Raw genomic sequence first — 18,593 nt, forward strand, 5'->3', positions numbered from 1 at the left:
CGGAGGCCCCATGGTGCACCCCGTCCCTATGGGCAGATTGCCCCATCCTCACCCCGCCGCTACGGGTGGATCGCCTCGCCCTCACCCTGCCCCTATGCTTCCTCCGCCACTGGGTGGCACTGCCTTTCCCCTTCCTTCTCATGAGTCTCAGCGTTGCCCCTCAGCCGGAAGGAAGAAGGGGACAAAAATAGAATCAGTTGGCTCCGCCTCTCATTGGCTCTGGCTCCACCCACTGTTGACCTTCCTGCCTTCTGGCCCACCGATCCCAATAGCCGCCAGCCAGCACTGCTGAAGAGGGTTCCGAGTCAGATGATGCACTAGTCCCCGTCCCTTCAACACTGCCCTGGTCTGAAAACATGGCTCTTCCAGTATCCTCAGAGTTCGACTTCGCCTGCAGTGTCTCTTGCACCACCATTATTGAGCCAGACCCTCAGTCCATCTGCCTCAGCGTTATTTCTATCGCTGGCTATCAATAGTTAACTAATTCTCAGTAGGAGCCCTTCTTGGAGGAGCCAGGGATTGAACCTGGGATTTTCTGCAAGTTAAACACGTGCTCTACCACTGAGCTTTGGCCCTTTCCATTGCTAGAAGGATGGGTATGCTGCAACATTTTGTTGCAGTTTCTACTTGTCTCTATACTAGACTTAAATTGGTCAGTTTCCTCAGAGAATCCAGGGAACTGTATTTCCACAAGGGGGGAGCTAGGAATCTCAAACAAGAAATTCTCAGTATCTTGCCAAGCTATAATTCTCAAAATGGTTTGGGGGTACCAATGAAAGTTAAAGTGATATTAAACGGGCATGCATTGATAATGCACATCTCCATCCCCATGTACGGCAGAGTCAGCCCACTGAATGCTGAATGGCTATGATAATCTCTTCAACACAGTGTACTCACAGTGAAGAAACCTTTTCTTCTCCTTCTGCTCCCTACATAAAACCGGGATCCTGTCACAGTCAAAGATGTGGGGAAAACAGCATCTGTAATCCTAAGGTGAATAAAAAGGAAAGCACATATGTATCCAGACAGTTAAGTCATCATCACTGGTAACAGCAGAGGTAAATAGACTTACACCTTTCATCTGGGCTCTTGATGTGTGCATTCACACATCAAGGGTTGGGGAACCTGAAGTCCATAGGCTTATTGTGGCCCCTCAAGCCTTTCTCTCTGGCCCCTGAGACTCTCCCCAGGCCAGAAGCCTTCCCAGCCACAACTTCTAATGGCCCTACTTCACATTCTCCTTGATTTCTTTTGCCTGACTGGAATGTCCTTGAACTCTCTGCTGTTGCCTCTTGCTTCCCTGGATGAAGGATAGAGAGTAGTAGTAGTAGTTTGGATTTGATATCCCGCTTTATCACTACCCTAAGGAGTCTCAAAGTGGCTCACAATCTCCTTTTCCTGTCCTCCCCCACAACAAACACTCTGTGAGGTGAGTGGGGCTAAGAGACTTCACAGAAGTGTGACTAGCCCAAGGTCACCCGGCAGCTGAAGGAGGAGCGGAGACGCAAACCCAGTTCACCAGATTACGAGTCCACCGCTCTTAACCACTACACCAGACTGGCTGGTGTTTGTGTACAGAAACTAGCTTACTATAAAATGCATATTCATTGCTCTGCCCACTTTTACTCTAGGCTCCGCCCACCCCTGGAATGTGTCACACACACACTTCCCAAATGTTGCCTACAAGGGAATGCAGGCTGGAAAATGCCCCCCACCTTTGCAGTAAGGTTTATCATGAAGACACAGGAAGTTCCTGCTTCACCACCTTCCCTAGTATGAATAGGAGCAGCAAACCATGGTCCCCTAGCCTTGGCATTATGTCCAAGTCAGGGGCTGCGGTTTGTTTCACTTCAAAGAAGCCATGATGGGACACAAATATTTGTTCTTAGCTTATCAATCATGGATAATACATGTTGTCTGGCTCAGATGGTTATGCTCCTCCAGGAGTCAGGGAGTAAACCATTTACAGGCAACTCCCAATTCACACACCTCGCATTTAAGTGAAATTGCATATACAGTGGTACCTCGGGTTAAGTACTTAATTCGTTCCGGAGGTCCATTCTTAACCTGAAACTGTTCTTAACCCGAAGCACCACTTTAGCTAATGGGGCCTCCCACTGCTGCTACGCCGCCGGAGCACGATTTCTGTTTTCATCCTGAAGCAAAGTTCTTAACCCAAGGTAGTATTTCTGGGTTAGTGGAGTCTGTAACCTGAAGCGTATGTAACCTGAAGCATATGTAACCCGAGGTACCACTGTATTTGAAAGACCATTGGAAAAGCCTGCGTGTATGCAGAGTCGTGCACCTTTTGAGTGCATGTAAATGGGGAGTCGCCTGTACTATATATTTTTTTATAAAGTTGTGCAAAATAGGGTCGCAGCTTATCTGCTGTTTCTGCAATCCATTTGTGCCTTCAATCCTTCCGGGCGGCTATGACAGGCTAATTGCTCCCATGACATTGCATCTTGTTGACCTAGTTGGTTACCCACCCTATTTACAATCCCACTTTCATAGTCTGGAGGCTAAACTGGAGTACAGAGCACCATTAGGCAGCAGGTGGGGGGCCCAAATGCAGCCCTTTAGCCCCTGGGGTTCTCTTCAGGATGCTGAACTAGATGGGCAATTGGCCTGATCCAGCAGGCTTTTGTTACATTCTCACACACCCTCCCATAGGCTGCTCCCTCCTGTGATCATGCTTTTCTGGAAGGTGGACGGAGTTGCACGCGTGCCTGTAGAAAACCAGAGGCAGATTTTGGCCAGGACCTGATGAAAAGAGCTCCCACGTTTTGCACAAAGCCTTCAGACTTCCCAGTTCTGGGCAGTGTAATTTTCCATGCAGCCCCAACCCGGGGATGGTGGCGGCGGCAAAATTACCCCTGAATTGCACGTGCTTCACGTACACATCTGTGGGGATGCTGCAGTCCACAGTGAGAGAGAAGGAGCCTTTAGTTACTGCCAGTACCAGTGTGTGCCACTGATTGTCTGCCAAAAATACGTCCCGGAAGGTGACCCGTGTCTGCCAGCCATTGGAAAGCTCTCTGCTCCAGAAGATGAAGTGAATTTTATTCCTCGAATATCGGAGTCCAAGCAGCAGAGTGTCACTGTTTTCCTCCAAAACTGTAAAGATGTACTCGTTTCTCTGAAAGGACAGGTAAAGGCTGTTAGTCGGAAAGCTTCTCCCTGCTCCTCCTATTTATCAACCTGACCTGTCAAAATATTTTGTAAAAAAGAAAAGAAAACCTTTCATCCTAAGCATTGGAGGAACAATAAGGTTCACAGAATAAATGTCCTCCAAAACTCTTTTTTTTTTGAAAACACAGTTAAGCTTGTCAGCCTGAAATGCATTTTCTTCTTCTACCTTTGAGCACTCTGGCCCCATCTTCACAATACATTTAAAGCAGTATCATACCACTTTTAACTGTCATGGCTTCCTTCCAAAGAATCCTGGGAAGTGTGGTTTGTCAAGAGTGTTGAGAGTTGTTAGGACAACCCTATTCACCTCAGAGAACTACAATTCCCAGTTCCCTGTGTGCACCACCTTAAAACTCATCTAGGGGGTTCTCTGGCTAACTTCAGATTGAAACTGGTATGGCAGGGAACACCTCAAACCACAGTACAGTGGAACCTTGGTTCCCAAACGGCTTAGTTGACGAACAAATCGGCTCCCAAATGCCACAAACCCAGAAGTAAGTGTTGCGGTTTGTGAACGTTTTTCGGAAGCCAAATGTCCATTTCAGCTGTCGGCATTGTTTCCAGGGCCAATCATCCAATCAGAAGCTGCACCTTGGTTTTCGAACGTTTTGGAAGTTGAACGGACTTCCAGAATGGGTTGAGTTCAAGAACCAAAGTACCACTGTATTTCATAAGAAATGACAGGCAAACATTGTGTGTATACCAATTCCTAAACCTGTGGCAGGAACGCACTGGATGCAGAGTGAACAGGGTGTATGTACGCAGCCTAACTTCCAAATAAAGATAGAATCAAGCTCCAATTTCATTTTGTTTCCTGTGCTATCACAATCCAGAAAAAAAAGCAAACCCCAGGATGTTTTTCCAAGTTCTTTTTTTAAGGATCTAATTCATAAAGTACATCGTGACCAATTAAAGATTATCTCTTGTCACCTGTGACAGTTTTATTTCATCACCTACAGCATAAATTATGCATAGTGATTCTATCAGGCATCCGAGTACATCTACATCCAAGTAAATATGCCAACAACTGTTCCAGTCACAGTTTATATGGAATGAGCTATTTAAATCACGTGATATTGCGAAGTTTGCCAAATTGATTACAGTATTACGGTAATTAAGATCAGGTTTAGCAAACTGAATTCACCAACCGCGATTTTATCGGTGGATACGTGATTCTGCTCTAGTGTAAAAAAACAAAACAACCTACCACATGCTTACCTTGGACTGCATGGGGAAAGCTTTTAGGGTGACCACAATGGAGAATTCCTCTGGGAAGATGTCACAGTATATGAAAATCCGTGATGCTGGAAAACTGAGAAAGCGAGGGCGCATTGCAGAGAACTGGAAGCCACGTGCTCCTTGGATCTGGATCATCCGTATCCCACTCTTCACCCCATTCACAGGAACCACTTCGGAGAGAATATCCAAAGGACGCAGATCTAAACCAGAGACAGGACCAAAACGCATTACTAAAACTGGGGGAACACAGCAAAAGGCTGCAAAGGCTGTTCCTGAAAGGCCAGGCACTTATGCCAGGAAAACGGCTTCGAGATTAATCAAAATAATGGGAAGAACTGATTAGCTGGCTGCATGCAGAAGATTTTTTTTTTAAATCCCTCTGGGTTTTTTTAACCAAACAGAGATAAGGACATTGACATAGAACTGAAAGTGCACCATCAAGTCCTATGGTTGCCAGATACAGTGGTACCTCGGGTTAAGTACTTAATTCGTTCCGGAGGTCCGTTCTTAACCTGAAACTGTTCTTAACCTGAAGCACCACTTTAGCTAATGGGGCCTCCCGCTGCCGCCGTGCCGTCAGAGCACGATTTCTGTTCTCATCCTGAAGCAAAGTTCTTAACCCGAGGTACTATTTCTGGGTTAGCGGAGTCTATAACCTGAAGCGTATGTAACCTGAGGTAGCACTGTATCCCTTATTCTAAGCAAGTGTCTTTTATTTTTTGAAACTAAACACTTATTCCATCTCAGGGCAGTCCACACGATAGAAATGCAAGATGAAAACACAAATAAGTAGTTAAAACCAAAATAATAAAACAATAGCCCCACCCTCCCACAAACACATTTAAAAGGCGGTAAAATATAAATCAGCCAAAGATCTGGTTGAAGAGGAACATTTTCACCTGTCACCTAAATATATATATAGTGGTACCTCTTCTTACGAACGCGATCTGTTCTGGGGTGCCATTCGCACCCCGAAAAGTTCATAAGTAGAGTGCCGCTTCTGCGCATGCGGCGAACCCAGAAGTAAACACTTCCAGGTTTGCCACGTTCGTAACCTGCAAAGCCACAACGTGAAGCAAATGTAACACGAGGTATGACTATATAATGAAGGTGCCAGGTGAACCTCACTGGGGAGAGAATTTCACAAACTGAGAGCCACTGGAGAGGCACACAAAGAAGGGCCTCAGATGATGAACACAGCCAGGATGAATTTATATGGGGTGAGGCAGTCCTTGAGGCATTGCAGTCCTGAGCCGTTTAATAAAGACCAGACATCGTCTAACCTCCATGTGAGTTTTGTGCAATCAAATCAGGATGGATGGTCTACAAACAGGTGATTTCAGCAGCCCAGAATCAGACAACTGCAGCATTACTAGATAGATATAGATGTGAGGTTCCAGGGATTTGGCCTCAAGCCTAGCTATCTTTGTTACGCAACAAACTCACTCAAATCTACATACGTCTCCACAAAAAGATAGTCAGTTTCCAAATAATTCAAATTATTCACAGAAGAAAGCAAGACACATGTGTGGCCCTAGGGAATCACATGGACTGAGGGAAAGAGGATAAGCCTCTATGACAGAAAACATCTGGTAAGCACAGACACCAGCCTCGCAGGACCAGCTGAGCCGCGTGAAGATTGTCTGCGGTGTTTCAAACAAACACCAGCAACACCAAATTAGGTCCATTTAGCAGCAGGGAAAACACCCACCGTTTGATGTCTTCCCAAATATTGTGCTGGGGGGGGGGGGGCGGGGGCATGTAGGAAGGGATTAAACCTTACCTGGAGGCTCCACATGCTTATGCAGCACCAATATAATTTCTTTCCTTAAAAAGGAAAAAAAGAAACCCACATTTTAAATTAACTGCTATTCTTTGCCTAAGGAGGAACAGGAAATGGTGGTCTTGAGCCATTGCAAGAAAATTGCCTGATAATTGTATGGAAGTGATAGCCATTTTGCAATTCTGTCATTAATAGCTGGAAGTAAGGAAGGCTCCATACACACCATGCATTTAAAACACATGACTCCCCTCCAAAAATTCTGGGAACTGCAGTTTACCCCTCACAGATGTACCATTTCCGGCACCTGTTGTTAACCAACAACAGTTCCTTGAATTATTTGGGGGGAGTCATGTGCTTCAAAAGTATGGTAAATGTAGATAGCCTTGAATTGCGGTTCTAACCTTCCTCGTTTGGGATTAAGAGCCAATAAGTGCAGTTGGGCAGCCACAGTACACAGGCAGCCAGCTTTTCTCTTGATCTAGGTTGAATAGGCTACCTGGAAGAGCTGTGCAACTCAAAAACCTTGCATACATCTATCCCAACTAAAGATTGGCAAAGTAAATTATCCTGTGCCTGCAACTGATTCACCAGATTTGGTTGGATGCTGTCATTAATTTTGTTTTCATTTCCTGTATCAGTCAGCATGCTGTTAGTCACATCAAAGCTACTGGGCTTTTCCCTACCCCTCAAGTTTACCCCCTTGCAGATGTTTTATAAATGCAAGAATGGTGAGAGGCATGTGCACATCTGTACAGTGGTGCCTCGCAAGACGAAATTAATTGGTTCCGCGAGTTTTGTCATCTTGCGATTTTTTTCGTCTTGCGAAGCACGGTGTCGGAAAAGTTTTGGAAAAGCTTCAAAAATCACCAAAGTCTTCAAAAACCTCAAAAAAGGGTACCACACCGCGTGCTATGAGTTGCTCCTCAAAGTCAAGTCACAACTGTATTAACGGTGTTAAGAAAAAGGAAACAAACTTGCAAGACGTTTCCGTCTTGCGAAGCAAGCCCATAGGGAAAATCGTCTTGCGAAGCAGCTCAAAAAACAAAAAACCCTTTCGTCTTGCGGGTTTTTTGTCTTGCGAGGCATTCGTCTTGCGAGGTACCACTGTATATATTAGTTTTGAGATCTGAAGACCCTACACATTTTGATGTATCTTCAGATGGATGCATGGAGGTAGGTCATATACAACAAACTTCTGCACCTCCACGCATGCATATATAACATCTAAAATAGGTTTGGCTTCTTATTTCCTTTTTTCTCTCCCAAGCCTAATGACTGGGGTTACAGGAGAGGGGCAAGTGAGTGCCCCTCCACACAGGTGCTATATTAGTGGCGGATTTATTCTCCTTTCATTTGTTGTGTGACATTTCCTCAATGCTACCACATGACTGTTGCCCAGGGAGGCTACAGAGCAACAAAACTAGGACAAAAATAAACAGGAAGCAGGAAGTGATGGGATATGCACTGATTGGAAATGAAGCAGTGCGACTGCCCCCAAACTTTTGCAGATGCAAACTATGTTGAAAGTGGGATCGTGTTTGAGCACCTAATAGCATCATGAGCACAAAGGATCATGGATGTGAAAAAAGGGGTGTCTGCGGGAACCCTGTGTGCACGTGGGGGAGGGTGTGTGTGCTGCATGCAAGATGCACACAACAGTTTCTCTAGTTTGTAAATGTACCCATCGCAGGGGCGTGGGGGGCACATTTCTTGGGTGGGGGTGCTGCTCACACTGCCCTCCCCAAACCTCGCTTCACGAGGCTGGGATCATTCCAGCCCTGCAAAGAGGCTCGGGGCTGGTGTCGCTTTGGCAAGGGCTAGGCTGGCATGCAGTGGGCTCCTTTTGTCCAGCTCTCCCGGCACATGTGTGCACCCGCCCTGGGCGCCATTAAAGCACACTCCACCGCTGGCCCATGGGAGTCCAAAAATGTTGACACCCCCTGATGTAAATGAACTACCCATTTTAAAAAATCAGATCCCTTCTCCTTGATCCCTAGGTGTGATGCTCCTCCTCAAGTAGACAAAGCTGCTCCGTGTTTCTTTTCTCAGTGGGAAGACTGACTGTGGTAGGTTACCACAGGCACTTTGAGCAGCTCAGCTGTCTGTGGCTTGCAGACAGATTCCTCAGAGATGGTGGAGCACCTCGGTCTCAAACTGACGTAAAATGAAAAGCCAAAGCAGTTATTTTCAGTTCACCTCCCACATTATACAGACGCTCTTAATGATTAAAGTGCAGCGAGGGATTATGCAGAATCTTATTAATGATTACAGAACAGCAGCTGCGGATACTTGAGAGAAGTGAGGCAAATTATGTTGCGAAGACTCTGACTAGATCCTTCTTTCACTTTTTTTTTTTTTTTTTTTAAATATTTTATTAAGGATTTTCTTGTTTTACAGAAGTGTAGTGCCTCATATATATTTTTCCCCATGTAACATTTTTACAAATCCGTTTCATTTGTTGAGGCATTAGGGGGAGAAGAAAATAAAAATAAAAATAAAAAAAGGAGAGAAAAGAGAAAGGGGGGTGGAGAGAGGGAAGATGGATAAGGGTGGGATTGGGTGGCGGTGTTTCTATTATGTTTAATGTGTGTAGAGTTTGGTGTCAGCGTGCTTGTGTTGTTCACTTGTGTTCCTTTGGTGGTGAGAGAGGTTGGGGTTGGCCTAGGGTGTGATTGTTTGCTTGTGATTGGCTGTGGTGATCCTTCTTTCACTTTTAACAGAGACTCGAGGAGGGCCACATCATCAGAGAGATCAAGGGAATGCCTGGGGCAGCTTTTTCAAAAGCTCTTAAGTTACACAGGAGCCTAAATCTCCCTTGGCTGGCAAAGCGATGGAACTCCAATCTGGGCCCCAAAGAGAAGAAAGCAGGGAGCAGGGAAGGAAAGCAGCCTGACTGCAGCGCGGCTTCTAAAATAACCAAACTGGCATAGCACTCTGGATGCACAAAGTCCCTCAGAACCTCACAAGCACAACAGCCTCCTTGAGGTATTTATGCTGCATATGATTTAAATGTCAGTTTTTCATTTGTATAAGGCGTTTGAACTTGCAAGCGTAATGCCTTTCCTGCAAAATCTCCACAGCAAACACTCATATTAACATGTTCACTTGAAGTTATACAACTGGGGTTGGGAGTGAGGAATATGCCCCTCATATCTTCTGTGTGAAAACACTCAAAAAAGCATCAGGTTGCATAATATACAAGTGTTCTAAAAACTACATGACATCTTAATATCGGCCACGTGCAACCATCAGTTCAGTGGGTTTGATCTGGCAGCTCTAAAAGATTGTGATGGAAGCACCTGCCAGGTGTACTGGGAGTGGTTCCTCATGTCTCTGAACCAAACTGGAGAGAATCAGCCTTTGGTATTGTCAGTACATGCAATGCCTTCAACTTTGCCAGTTATCCATCAGTCTGGTTGTTCGTCGGATGGCAGATGTGTGCCAGGCCCTAAGAGATGGAGGCCATTCTCCATTCCTGTAGCAGGAATTCAGCACAGCTCTCAGACTTAAGGCTAGTTGGCTGAGTTCTCCTGTTGAATATGTTCCAGTTAATTATTTTAAATTGAAACTCAGAGGCCTATGTAGGTGAACTCTAGAAAGGGGTGTGGACCAGGGCCTCAGCATGCCCATCATGTCTCAATTTAAGAATTCCTGTCTCAAAACAGACAAAGGCTGTGTTTGAGGGCTTTCTAGATCAGCCTTCTGGGTGCCTTCTTACTAAAGAGTTCCCCGACCACAGCGTTTTTTTCCTGGGGACACTCAAGGGTACGCAGTACTGACACCTTTTTTTCTAGAAGAAAAGCACTGCCCAAGCTCAAGAAATTTTAGCTGCAGAATGGAACTCCCCACCCTCTCTTCTCCCTGCTCGCACCCCATAATTTGTTCTGCAGGGTTGGGGGCACCACTAGAACACATTTAGTGGTTGCACAGGGAACTTTCACTGTGAACTGAAAACTCCTCATGCTAGGGGAACTGTTTAGTGAAATACTGCCTTAGATGTTTCAGTCTACAGCTGAAATGCATATGCAATTGATACCAATTGTTACTTGTGCAGCAGGGCTTTCCCCCATCCCCTCCCCCTTCAGCCCCCCAAAATTGGCTCAAGGGAGTTGAGATACCCAAAAGAGCAGCACAGGGGGGACTAGGGGTTGTTTCATCGGGCGAGTTGCAATGCTTATGCAGATGGAACAACTGAAATAGTATAGTGTTGTATGTGCGCAACATCCAATACTATTCCTACTCGGAGTAGACCCATTCAAGTTAATGGACATAACTAACGTAGGTTCATTTATTTCAGCAGGTCAGAGTAGGACTTAGTTGACTACAACCCTGTATTTCCATTGCTTTTATACACTCTTATGCAAATTGTTGTCTTGCTTTTTATATTTCTCTAGGGCCGAGTTCTTTGGGAATGTCCGCCCCTTGTCCATTCTTTCATGTCCTGCATGCTTCTGGATCCATCTTCACGCTGAAGATTTGATGCATTCATGTGGGCAAATGGAATTTGCTTTACAGCCCACGCTGCTCCTGCAAAATCTTGAAGCAAACATTCCACTTTGAGAACTGGCACAGTTCATGAGAGATGTGCTTTTCTGTGTCGCTGGCATTTCCCACGCTCCCAGTTGTGTGCTGTAGCACCAGACTGGTTAACAACTACTGTGTAAATAGATCCTAAGAAAAGAATCAAAGATTGTGCAGTTAGATTGCACTGGAATGCCTTCACAAATTTAATAAATAATACTAAATAATATATGTACTAGTTGGTTGCCTTGAGCCACTCCTCAGTCAAGGTGTTGGTACACCTAATATGTTCAGTTTGTACTGAAATGTGCACCAGACCCACCATCAAAGGGTTACAATTATTTTTCCTTGGTAAAGACTAAGGTTGAAACAGATTTAAAAACTCACAGACAAAAGAAATCTCCGCCTAGCATGATATAGTTTATGTGACTTTTCCTCATTTTTCAAATAAAAAACTTAAGACTGAATATTGTTTCTTCTTCAGATACAATCCATTAATTTATCCATCTCCATGGTCCCTGTTATTTTAATGAGTTAATATTTAGCAGATGGTGCAGAAAGCCGTTTCCACTGCCTGACAAATACAACATTTTCTGCCACCGATAAATTCAATATAAGTAGTCTAAGAGGGGGCTGTTGTTGTCTTGTGTCTAGATTATGTAACAGAACCATAGAAGATCCTGATTTTATCGCAATTCTAGATATTTGAAATACCCCATGCAATACACAAATCCTTCATCTGAAAGGATAATATATGGAAATTAATGTCATGCAGTACAATATTACAACACCGAACATTAAGCTCAGGATGGAGAGGGGATTTCCCTGCTTCAGCGCACTGTAAAAATAAACGCAGACACAAAAAAATCTCCTGAACCTGGCAAAAGAAATCTCATTTGGGGTTCAAAAGGTAAAATTTACCATGGAATAGGGATTCCCCCATTGTTTCCCTTGACTACATTTTAAATAACTTCCAACAGTTGACATAAGGCAATATGGGTTTTTTAACAATGTCACTTCCAGGAGAGTATAACTGTGCAATTGTTTCAGTAATTTAAAATAAATAAAACCTAGGAAATGGGCTGAAATCAAACTTGCATTCCTAGAGATTGCTCAGCGGCCCCAGAAGAAGAACCTAACTATGTGGCGAGACATCAGGAGCAAGCCAAGTGTTTCTTCTGGGATCAGTGTGCTCCTCGCACGCACAAGATTTTTGAAGCATCCACAAAACATCAAAATCAAAACACTAGTCTGTATTCCCCTCCCTCAAATTTACCTTCGGTGAGGAAAACCAAACCTGTTCTCAACGACCCATTTGCAACACCAACACCACCATATTAAATCCCTTTCTGAAAGCACCCAGAGAGGTACAATACACAAGCATAAAATTGTGTATTGCTGTGCTGTCCAGAAATCAGTTCATTATCCTAGATTACTAACCTCAGGAATTGAAGAATCTTGCTTATTTAAGACACATATGGAAGAATAGTTTAAGTAACATATACTCAGTTTACACTTCCCTCTCTCTCTCTTTTACACACACACACACACACACACACACACAGAGAGAGAGAGAGAGAGAGAGAGAGAGAGAGAGAGAGAGAGAGAGAGAGATTCGCTATGCTTGGTCAGTTGGGTGAGGAACCCTCCAGATGTTGCTAGACTAGGAGTAGGGACTCCAACAACATCTGGAGGGCCACATGTTTCCCACTGCTGATATGAATGGGAAAGTATCACAAGTGGAATAGAAATAATCACCCATCACTCATTACTTAGTTTCAAAGACTAAAAGCACTTAGCAATATGTAACTATAAAGAGCTTTGAAGAACTTATGCAGTCTGTTAGAACATTTTGCTCTCCTTTTTCCATCGAGGGGTAATTCAGAAATGTTCTCTACTCGGGAGGATTTTGTCCTTGAAATGACCCTGTTGATATTAACGCCAGTCCTTTTTCTTACTGGAATTGAGTGTTTATTCTCGGATTCAAAGCAAGACAGATTACTAATGACTGAAACTGCTTTGATTTTGTATTGGTGAGGGGAGAAAATATGTGCAGATATATTTTAAAAAGTGTATTCAATTGGTTCCTTGTTAGTTACGTATCTTACGGGCCAGTTCCAAACACTGGACACCCTCAGATATGTGCGGGGAAATGCTGAACTCACCAAAATTCAAACGGTGTGCAGAAAAGAAAACATGTCAGAATAGATTTGGACTTGCAAATGGACATTTCCAGACTACCCCGTTGAGCTCATTCACTGCAGCGTGCCTTGGGACAATCCAGAAAGCACACCGCTGCCTGTTACAATATTCCCGCTTGCCAAGAGAAGGCATCAAAAAAATGTTGACCAGGCATGCCTAGATGTAATTACACTTACAGATAAGCCCATGGGCACATAAACTATCATGTTATATGAATATTTTAGATTTAATTCTTGTGATTCCAAGGGGAATTTAGTATTTTGTGTTTATACTTGCTTTTATTCTTTCTGTCAGGTTTATGATTTGCGTCATCCCTGCCATTAGTAAAGCGCTTAGAAGTTCTATTTGCAAACAAGCAGTGTATTAAATGCTGTTAACAACAAATCAAAATATAAATGGTTTAATTTCTATGCAAAGTTAAAATTACATTTACAAATCCTGAAAACCCAGTGAGTTAACTATGGGGTAGATTCCCTCCAGCCACCACAAAATAACTGTTTAGTAGAAGCAAACGAAGGCAATGCATATAACTAGTCATCAGCTCAAGATGGCAAACTCATTCATTTTCTATATTCGTGTAGACACTTGCAAAGAGAGAAACAATTTCTCTGGTGCTTTTAACAAGGATCAGTAGCTCCAACACAGCATGAACATTTAAACCGAGTCTCAAAGCTAGAGCTGTTTTGTTAGATGTAGAACAAAATTCCTATGCAGAAGGAATGCATTTTAGGAGTGAATGTAAACCTCAGGTGCAGATAGTAATGTGCAATGGTTGCACACGTGGGTTTTATTTTGCTCTGTGCCCATACTTGGGAAGCACTGAAAAGCACAGCTTATTGGCATATGTCCCTTGCATGGTCATTTGTGATGTGGGTTGCACGTCAATCGCTAGACAGATGTGTCCTCAATGCAGCAGTGTTGTAACATGTGGAGCAGCACTTACCACGCAAAAATATGTTAATACGCGAGACTGAAATAGAAAAAGAAAGAAAAGTGGAAGGGATTTAAAAAATAATAATAACAGCACCAAATCTGCCCAGAAATGCAGAAAAAGGTGAGCTTCAGACAGGTGCCAGGAGAGTTTATTAATGCGACTAAACATTTCAACAAGTGCTTTCATTAGGGGCAACAATTGTGCACGGGTTTTCTGTATTAAAAAGGTGCTTCTAAAAGTTATTTCAGCAGACCCAGCATATATGTCTCCACGGCTGTGATTCCAATAACTGTAGAGATCAAAGGGCTGAAATTGAAGCCAATTTGTGGGGGGGGGGGGAATTGTAAAAAAAAAGCTTGACAATGTTGGGAGTTTGTCTAAAAAACAGCTCAACAACTTTTCCTTTAAAAAGGTCAACAACTTTTGGGGTGTTTTTACTTTTTGAAATATGGCAACCCTATCACGGTTAACATTCCCAAGAATTTGCTACTTCCAAGAATACATCTTTGAATACATGGCTAATTGGAAGAGGGGACTCAGGGGGTGGGTGTCAAAATCTTCTCCTTCCTGAATGCCGTGAAAGTTTCCATCAAATGATATTTTAGTAAATTTACTACGGCTACCATCCCAAACACATAGACTAGGGAGAAAACCCCATCGACCACAGGAGGACCTCTGATCAAACACACACAGGATCGGGCAGTGTGGCACTTTTGCTTTAATCAACTGATATTTCGCGAAGAACAAGTGCGAGAGGGGGAAAAAAGCATTGCTCTCAAAAGGCTCATCAACATAATTCACTTTCACTCACAACTAGATAACATGACAGAACTGAAAGAAAACTAACTTCCAGGTTAACTAACACAGTAACACAGTTCTTGTCTTGCCAAGGGTTCTGCACAGCTGAAATGGAACCTGACACAGAAAAGTCCAAAGCAGCCAGTTGTTGTTGTTGTTGTTTTATATAAAAAAATTCTACTTCAACCCTACATGATATCTTTGCTGTCCCTCCCATCTTTTAATTCCACACATCATGGTTTATTTCGGGGTGGGTGGGTAAGGACTTGGGAGCCCGTGTATTTGAGCTCTGCAATATAATCATGATCCCATATTTAGAAGGCAAGTTCATTTGAGGAGCTGAAGATCAGAGGATGAAGTGTAGCCAACCACCCCAATACTGACACCCCAGCCCTTCTTACCTGTGCAGTGCTCCCATGACTTTCCTCCTCTGGCCAGGGTCTGCTCAATCCCCAAGTGCAGAAGCACAGCCCAAACCATTAGCAGAGCAGACATCGGAGAACTTTGTCACTCCTGGTCATCATCTAATCTCCTCATAACCTAAACCTCTGCTCTTGGGTCATTCAGAGACCTTACAGGAACATCTTGTTGGGGGGCACCTACAAGGAGTGACCCAGCCCTCCAAGGTTCCTGCCCCTCCTAGGAGAAGGGGTTGTATCAGGCTGGTGACCACAGTCTGAATCCTCCCTCTCTCTGCTTCTCCTCATCAGGCTTTCCTCCCAGTGCCACCTAAAACCACTCGTCCAGGCTTAGCCAGCTGCTGTTATTAGGCTGCAAGGTAAGAGGCATTCCCCCCAAATGGAAGCACAAGCATAATCAGGAGAGGAAAGCCAGAAAGTGGCTTTCTGGTGTCTAGTTGCTGAAATGCCCCATCCTGAAGAAGCAGGGAGAAAGAGACCTCCCACCAGCCACAAAATAAGCAGCAGCAGGAGGCTGCCTTTGCAGACATTTAAATGGAAACTAGCCTGAAAAAGAGGAGGAGAAGTACTGCCTTGGGGAGCTTTTCATCTTTTGCCCAGCCCTCTTGAGGTTGGGTTTTAATATTTAAGCAAAGGAATTTCCCTCTCCAGCAGAGCCAGTGTTCAGAGGGCATGGCAGATAAAGAGCAGGAGGAGGAGCTCAGCTTTTGTGTACACCTGAAATCATCATCATCTCATCTACCGTGATGCTGGAAGCCTAGATTAAGATAGAGCCATGTGCGTGTGTTATGTGCCTTGTCTTCCCGGCTCTGTAATTATTCCCACCCACCAGAGTTTTGCAGAAAAAAAGGGATTCTGAAATAACTAGGCAGCACTTCACACCACCAATATTACTGCAATTGAAGGGAGTTAGCTGCCTGTCTAAATGCTGCCAAAACTCAATTTGGAATCTATGAGCAGAAAACAAAGGAAACTGATGCTGCTGGGTTTAAGCTGCGTACAAACTAGGCATTAAAAACCACATGTAGAGCACATAGCTTCCTCCAAAGAGTCCTGGGAACTGTAGTGTAAGGACATTTTGAATTGCAGCGCTGTGAAAGGTAATCTCCAGCTCACATGATTATTTGGGATAAATCATGCGCTTTAAATGTACTTTAAATGTGTGATATGTACACACAGAGATATTCACTTTGAGGGTGGTGAAGCTGTGGGTTTCCCTGAGATGAGGCGGCGGCTGTGAGACGGGTGGGGTGGCATGAGAAAAGTGCGAGAAAACATACAGCTTGAAAAGCTCATTAAAATTAAAACAGTAGAATTAGAGACAGAGCTGCAAGGTCTCTAGATAATAGCAAACATCCAATTACTGTGGCCACAAAAATGAGAATGCAGTTCTGTAACAATGGGGACTGTTTCCCTAGAAGATAATAAATGAATGCCTAGGAAGAACATGGGCACCATTCTGTGCCAATTCGTTTTGAATTCGTGGTGAATTCGGACCAGTTCAAATACTTCTTCCAGGCTATTCTTGACAGGGAACAGCCCTGATTAGCCTCTTGAGTTTCGACAAAAAAGGTCTATGACTAGATCCTTCCCTCTCCACCACTGCCCTGCATACATGCTGTGCTGCAAACCAAAGGGATTCGTCAATCTCCAGAGCAGAACATTCCAATCAGACCAAGAAATGGAAGGCTTTGTGCCACAGACATCTGAGCTTCTACAAGACAATGGTCTGACCATGGTCTGACCATGACAAGACTGACACAACTGCCTGTTCCAGGAAAGCAATATAGTAATAATAATAAATTTTATTTATACCCTGCCCTCCCCAGCCAAGACCGGGCTCAGGGCGGCTAACACCCGATATAAAAACAAATTGATTGAAATACAACTTAAAAACAAGATTAAAATACAACATTAAAATATTAAAATACAGCCTCATTTCAATGGAAACGTAAATCAAAAACTTTTTGGGGGATGAAAACTTCAAGTCTTCACCAAGGCTAACTTTCCAGACTGGTCCTCCATGGGCCAGAAAAAAGCCAGGGAAGTCCCCAAATAGGAGTTCCATCACAGGAGGGGAAAGGAAAAAGAAGGGGGGGGGGGAATCAAATAGATTCCAAGTCGAAGGCCAGGCGGAACAACTCTGTCTTACAGGTCCCGCGGAAAGAAATCAGATCCTGCAGGGCCCTGGTCTCATGAGACAGAGTGTTCCACCAGGCCGGAGCCAGAGTTGAATATAGGAAGCTGCCTTGTACAAAGTCAGAAGAACAATTGGTCCATCTAGCTCAGTATTGTCACTGACTGGCTCTCCTTATAGTCAGGTGGGAGTCCTTCCCAATCTTACCTGGAGATGCCAGGAATTGAACCAGGCACTTTTTGAATGCAAAGCATGTTGGGAATTCTGGCTGCCAAGATCCACGTTTGGGGCAAGTGAGAGAACCCTTGCAGAGATTTAATATGGCAAAACATACAGCGTGGAAATATAGGCTGGAAAACCTTAAAATGTGCCCTTTTCAGTAAATTCCAAAACGTCCCTTTTAAGAGCTCCTTCCATAGTTTCCCACTTCCCCTAGCACACAGATAGACCACAGTTATAAAATGGTTTACTTACAAAACCATTTAAAGGCCAGGTTCTTGTGCTTTCCCATACAACGGTCAGAAAACGTTGCACAGGCAGTAAGATGTTGCTTGGATACAACATGGTAAACGTTCCTATACTATCGGTATAGGAAAACTCCATTATTGTCTGAAACAAAAGAGGCTGGTTAAAGCCATGTGGCATGAAGGAGCAGCTTGGGGCTCCTCACACATTGAATTCGCATTTAGACTGAGTACAACAAAAGGCTTGGCTACCCATTTCTTCCCAAGGTGAGGGGAAGTGATATAGGGTAATTGACTGCAAAGAAGGATGATCCAGGAGGGAGGGAGGCTCGGGATTCCTCCCCCCTGAGGTGCTCTATTTATTGTTAAAGAAAAGCATCCACCAAAGTAAGGTAAGCATTTTTTCTTACTCATTTTATTGTTGTTGCCTTACTCCCTCCCTACTCTGACTGGGCTTTTCAACTCTTAAGATGCCACATGAGCAGAACAATGGATCAGGTACAAAGTTTCCAACCACGGCAGGCTCCACATTGTGAAAAGGGTGCAGCTGGTAATATATTTGCCTCTTGCTCAGCTTTTAAAATTATAGGAACCCTGGTGGGAAAAGAGAGCAGACTTTGGAGCAAACCGACAACAAGACAATGGGAAAGGAAAACAGACCATTTCAGGATGTGGACCTCCTCTGTGCCGTTAATTATTCCTAACCCCAAATCCTCCCATTACTCTGCAATGCATGTAGCAAGGCTTCAGGCATCTCGGAATCCTGATCATATGAATATCTTCTAGCAAGCTGGGTTAGTATTCACAGGCAAATGTTGCAAATGAATTCCAGCTAAAGATTTGCAATGAAGCCGCAAATGGCAGTCGTCCATACTTTGGGTGTTCAGAGCACGACAGCGCAAGG

General features: G+C 44.0%; 2 protein-coding genes across 2 annotated transcripts in view; both read right to left on the reverse strand.

The window, feature by feature from the left end:
• The window catches only part of TSPEAR (thrombospondin type laminin G domain and EAR repeats), a 36,179-nt gene extending 20,515 nt beyond the window's left edge, over positions 1-15,664 (reverse strand). The window contains exons 1-4 of the mRNA XM_028730853.2: positions 15,071-15,664; positions 4,411-4,631; positions 2,901-3,139; positions 898-988 (exon numbers count right to left, since the gene is read on the reverse strand). Of these exons, the coding sequence (XP_028586686.2) occupies positions 898-988; positions 2,901-3,139; positions 4,411-4,631; positions 15,071-15,164 (645 nt within the window). The 5' untranslated portion in view covers positions 15,165-15,664. The remainder of the gene's footprint in view (positions 1-897; positions 989-2,900; positions 3,140-4,410; positions 4,632-15,070) is intronic.
• LOC114597707 (endothelial protein C receptor-like) overlaps positions 1-18,593 on the reverse strand; it is a 222,794-nt gene that overhangs the window by 146,687 nt on the left and 57,514 nt on the right. The window lies entirely within an intron of this gene.

Source organism: Podarcis muralis, chromosome 6 (genome assembly GCF_964188315.1).
Source record: "Podarcis muralis chromosome 6, rPodMur119.hap1.1, whole genome shotgun sequence".
Classification (NCBI taxonomy): Eukaryota; Metazoa; Chordata; class Lepidosauria; order Squamata; family Lacertidae; genus Podarcis; species Podarcis muralis.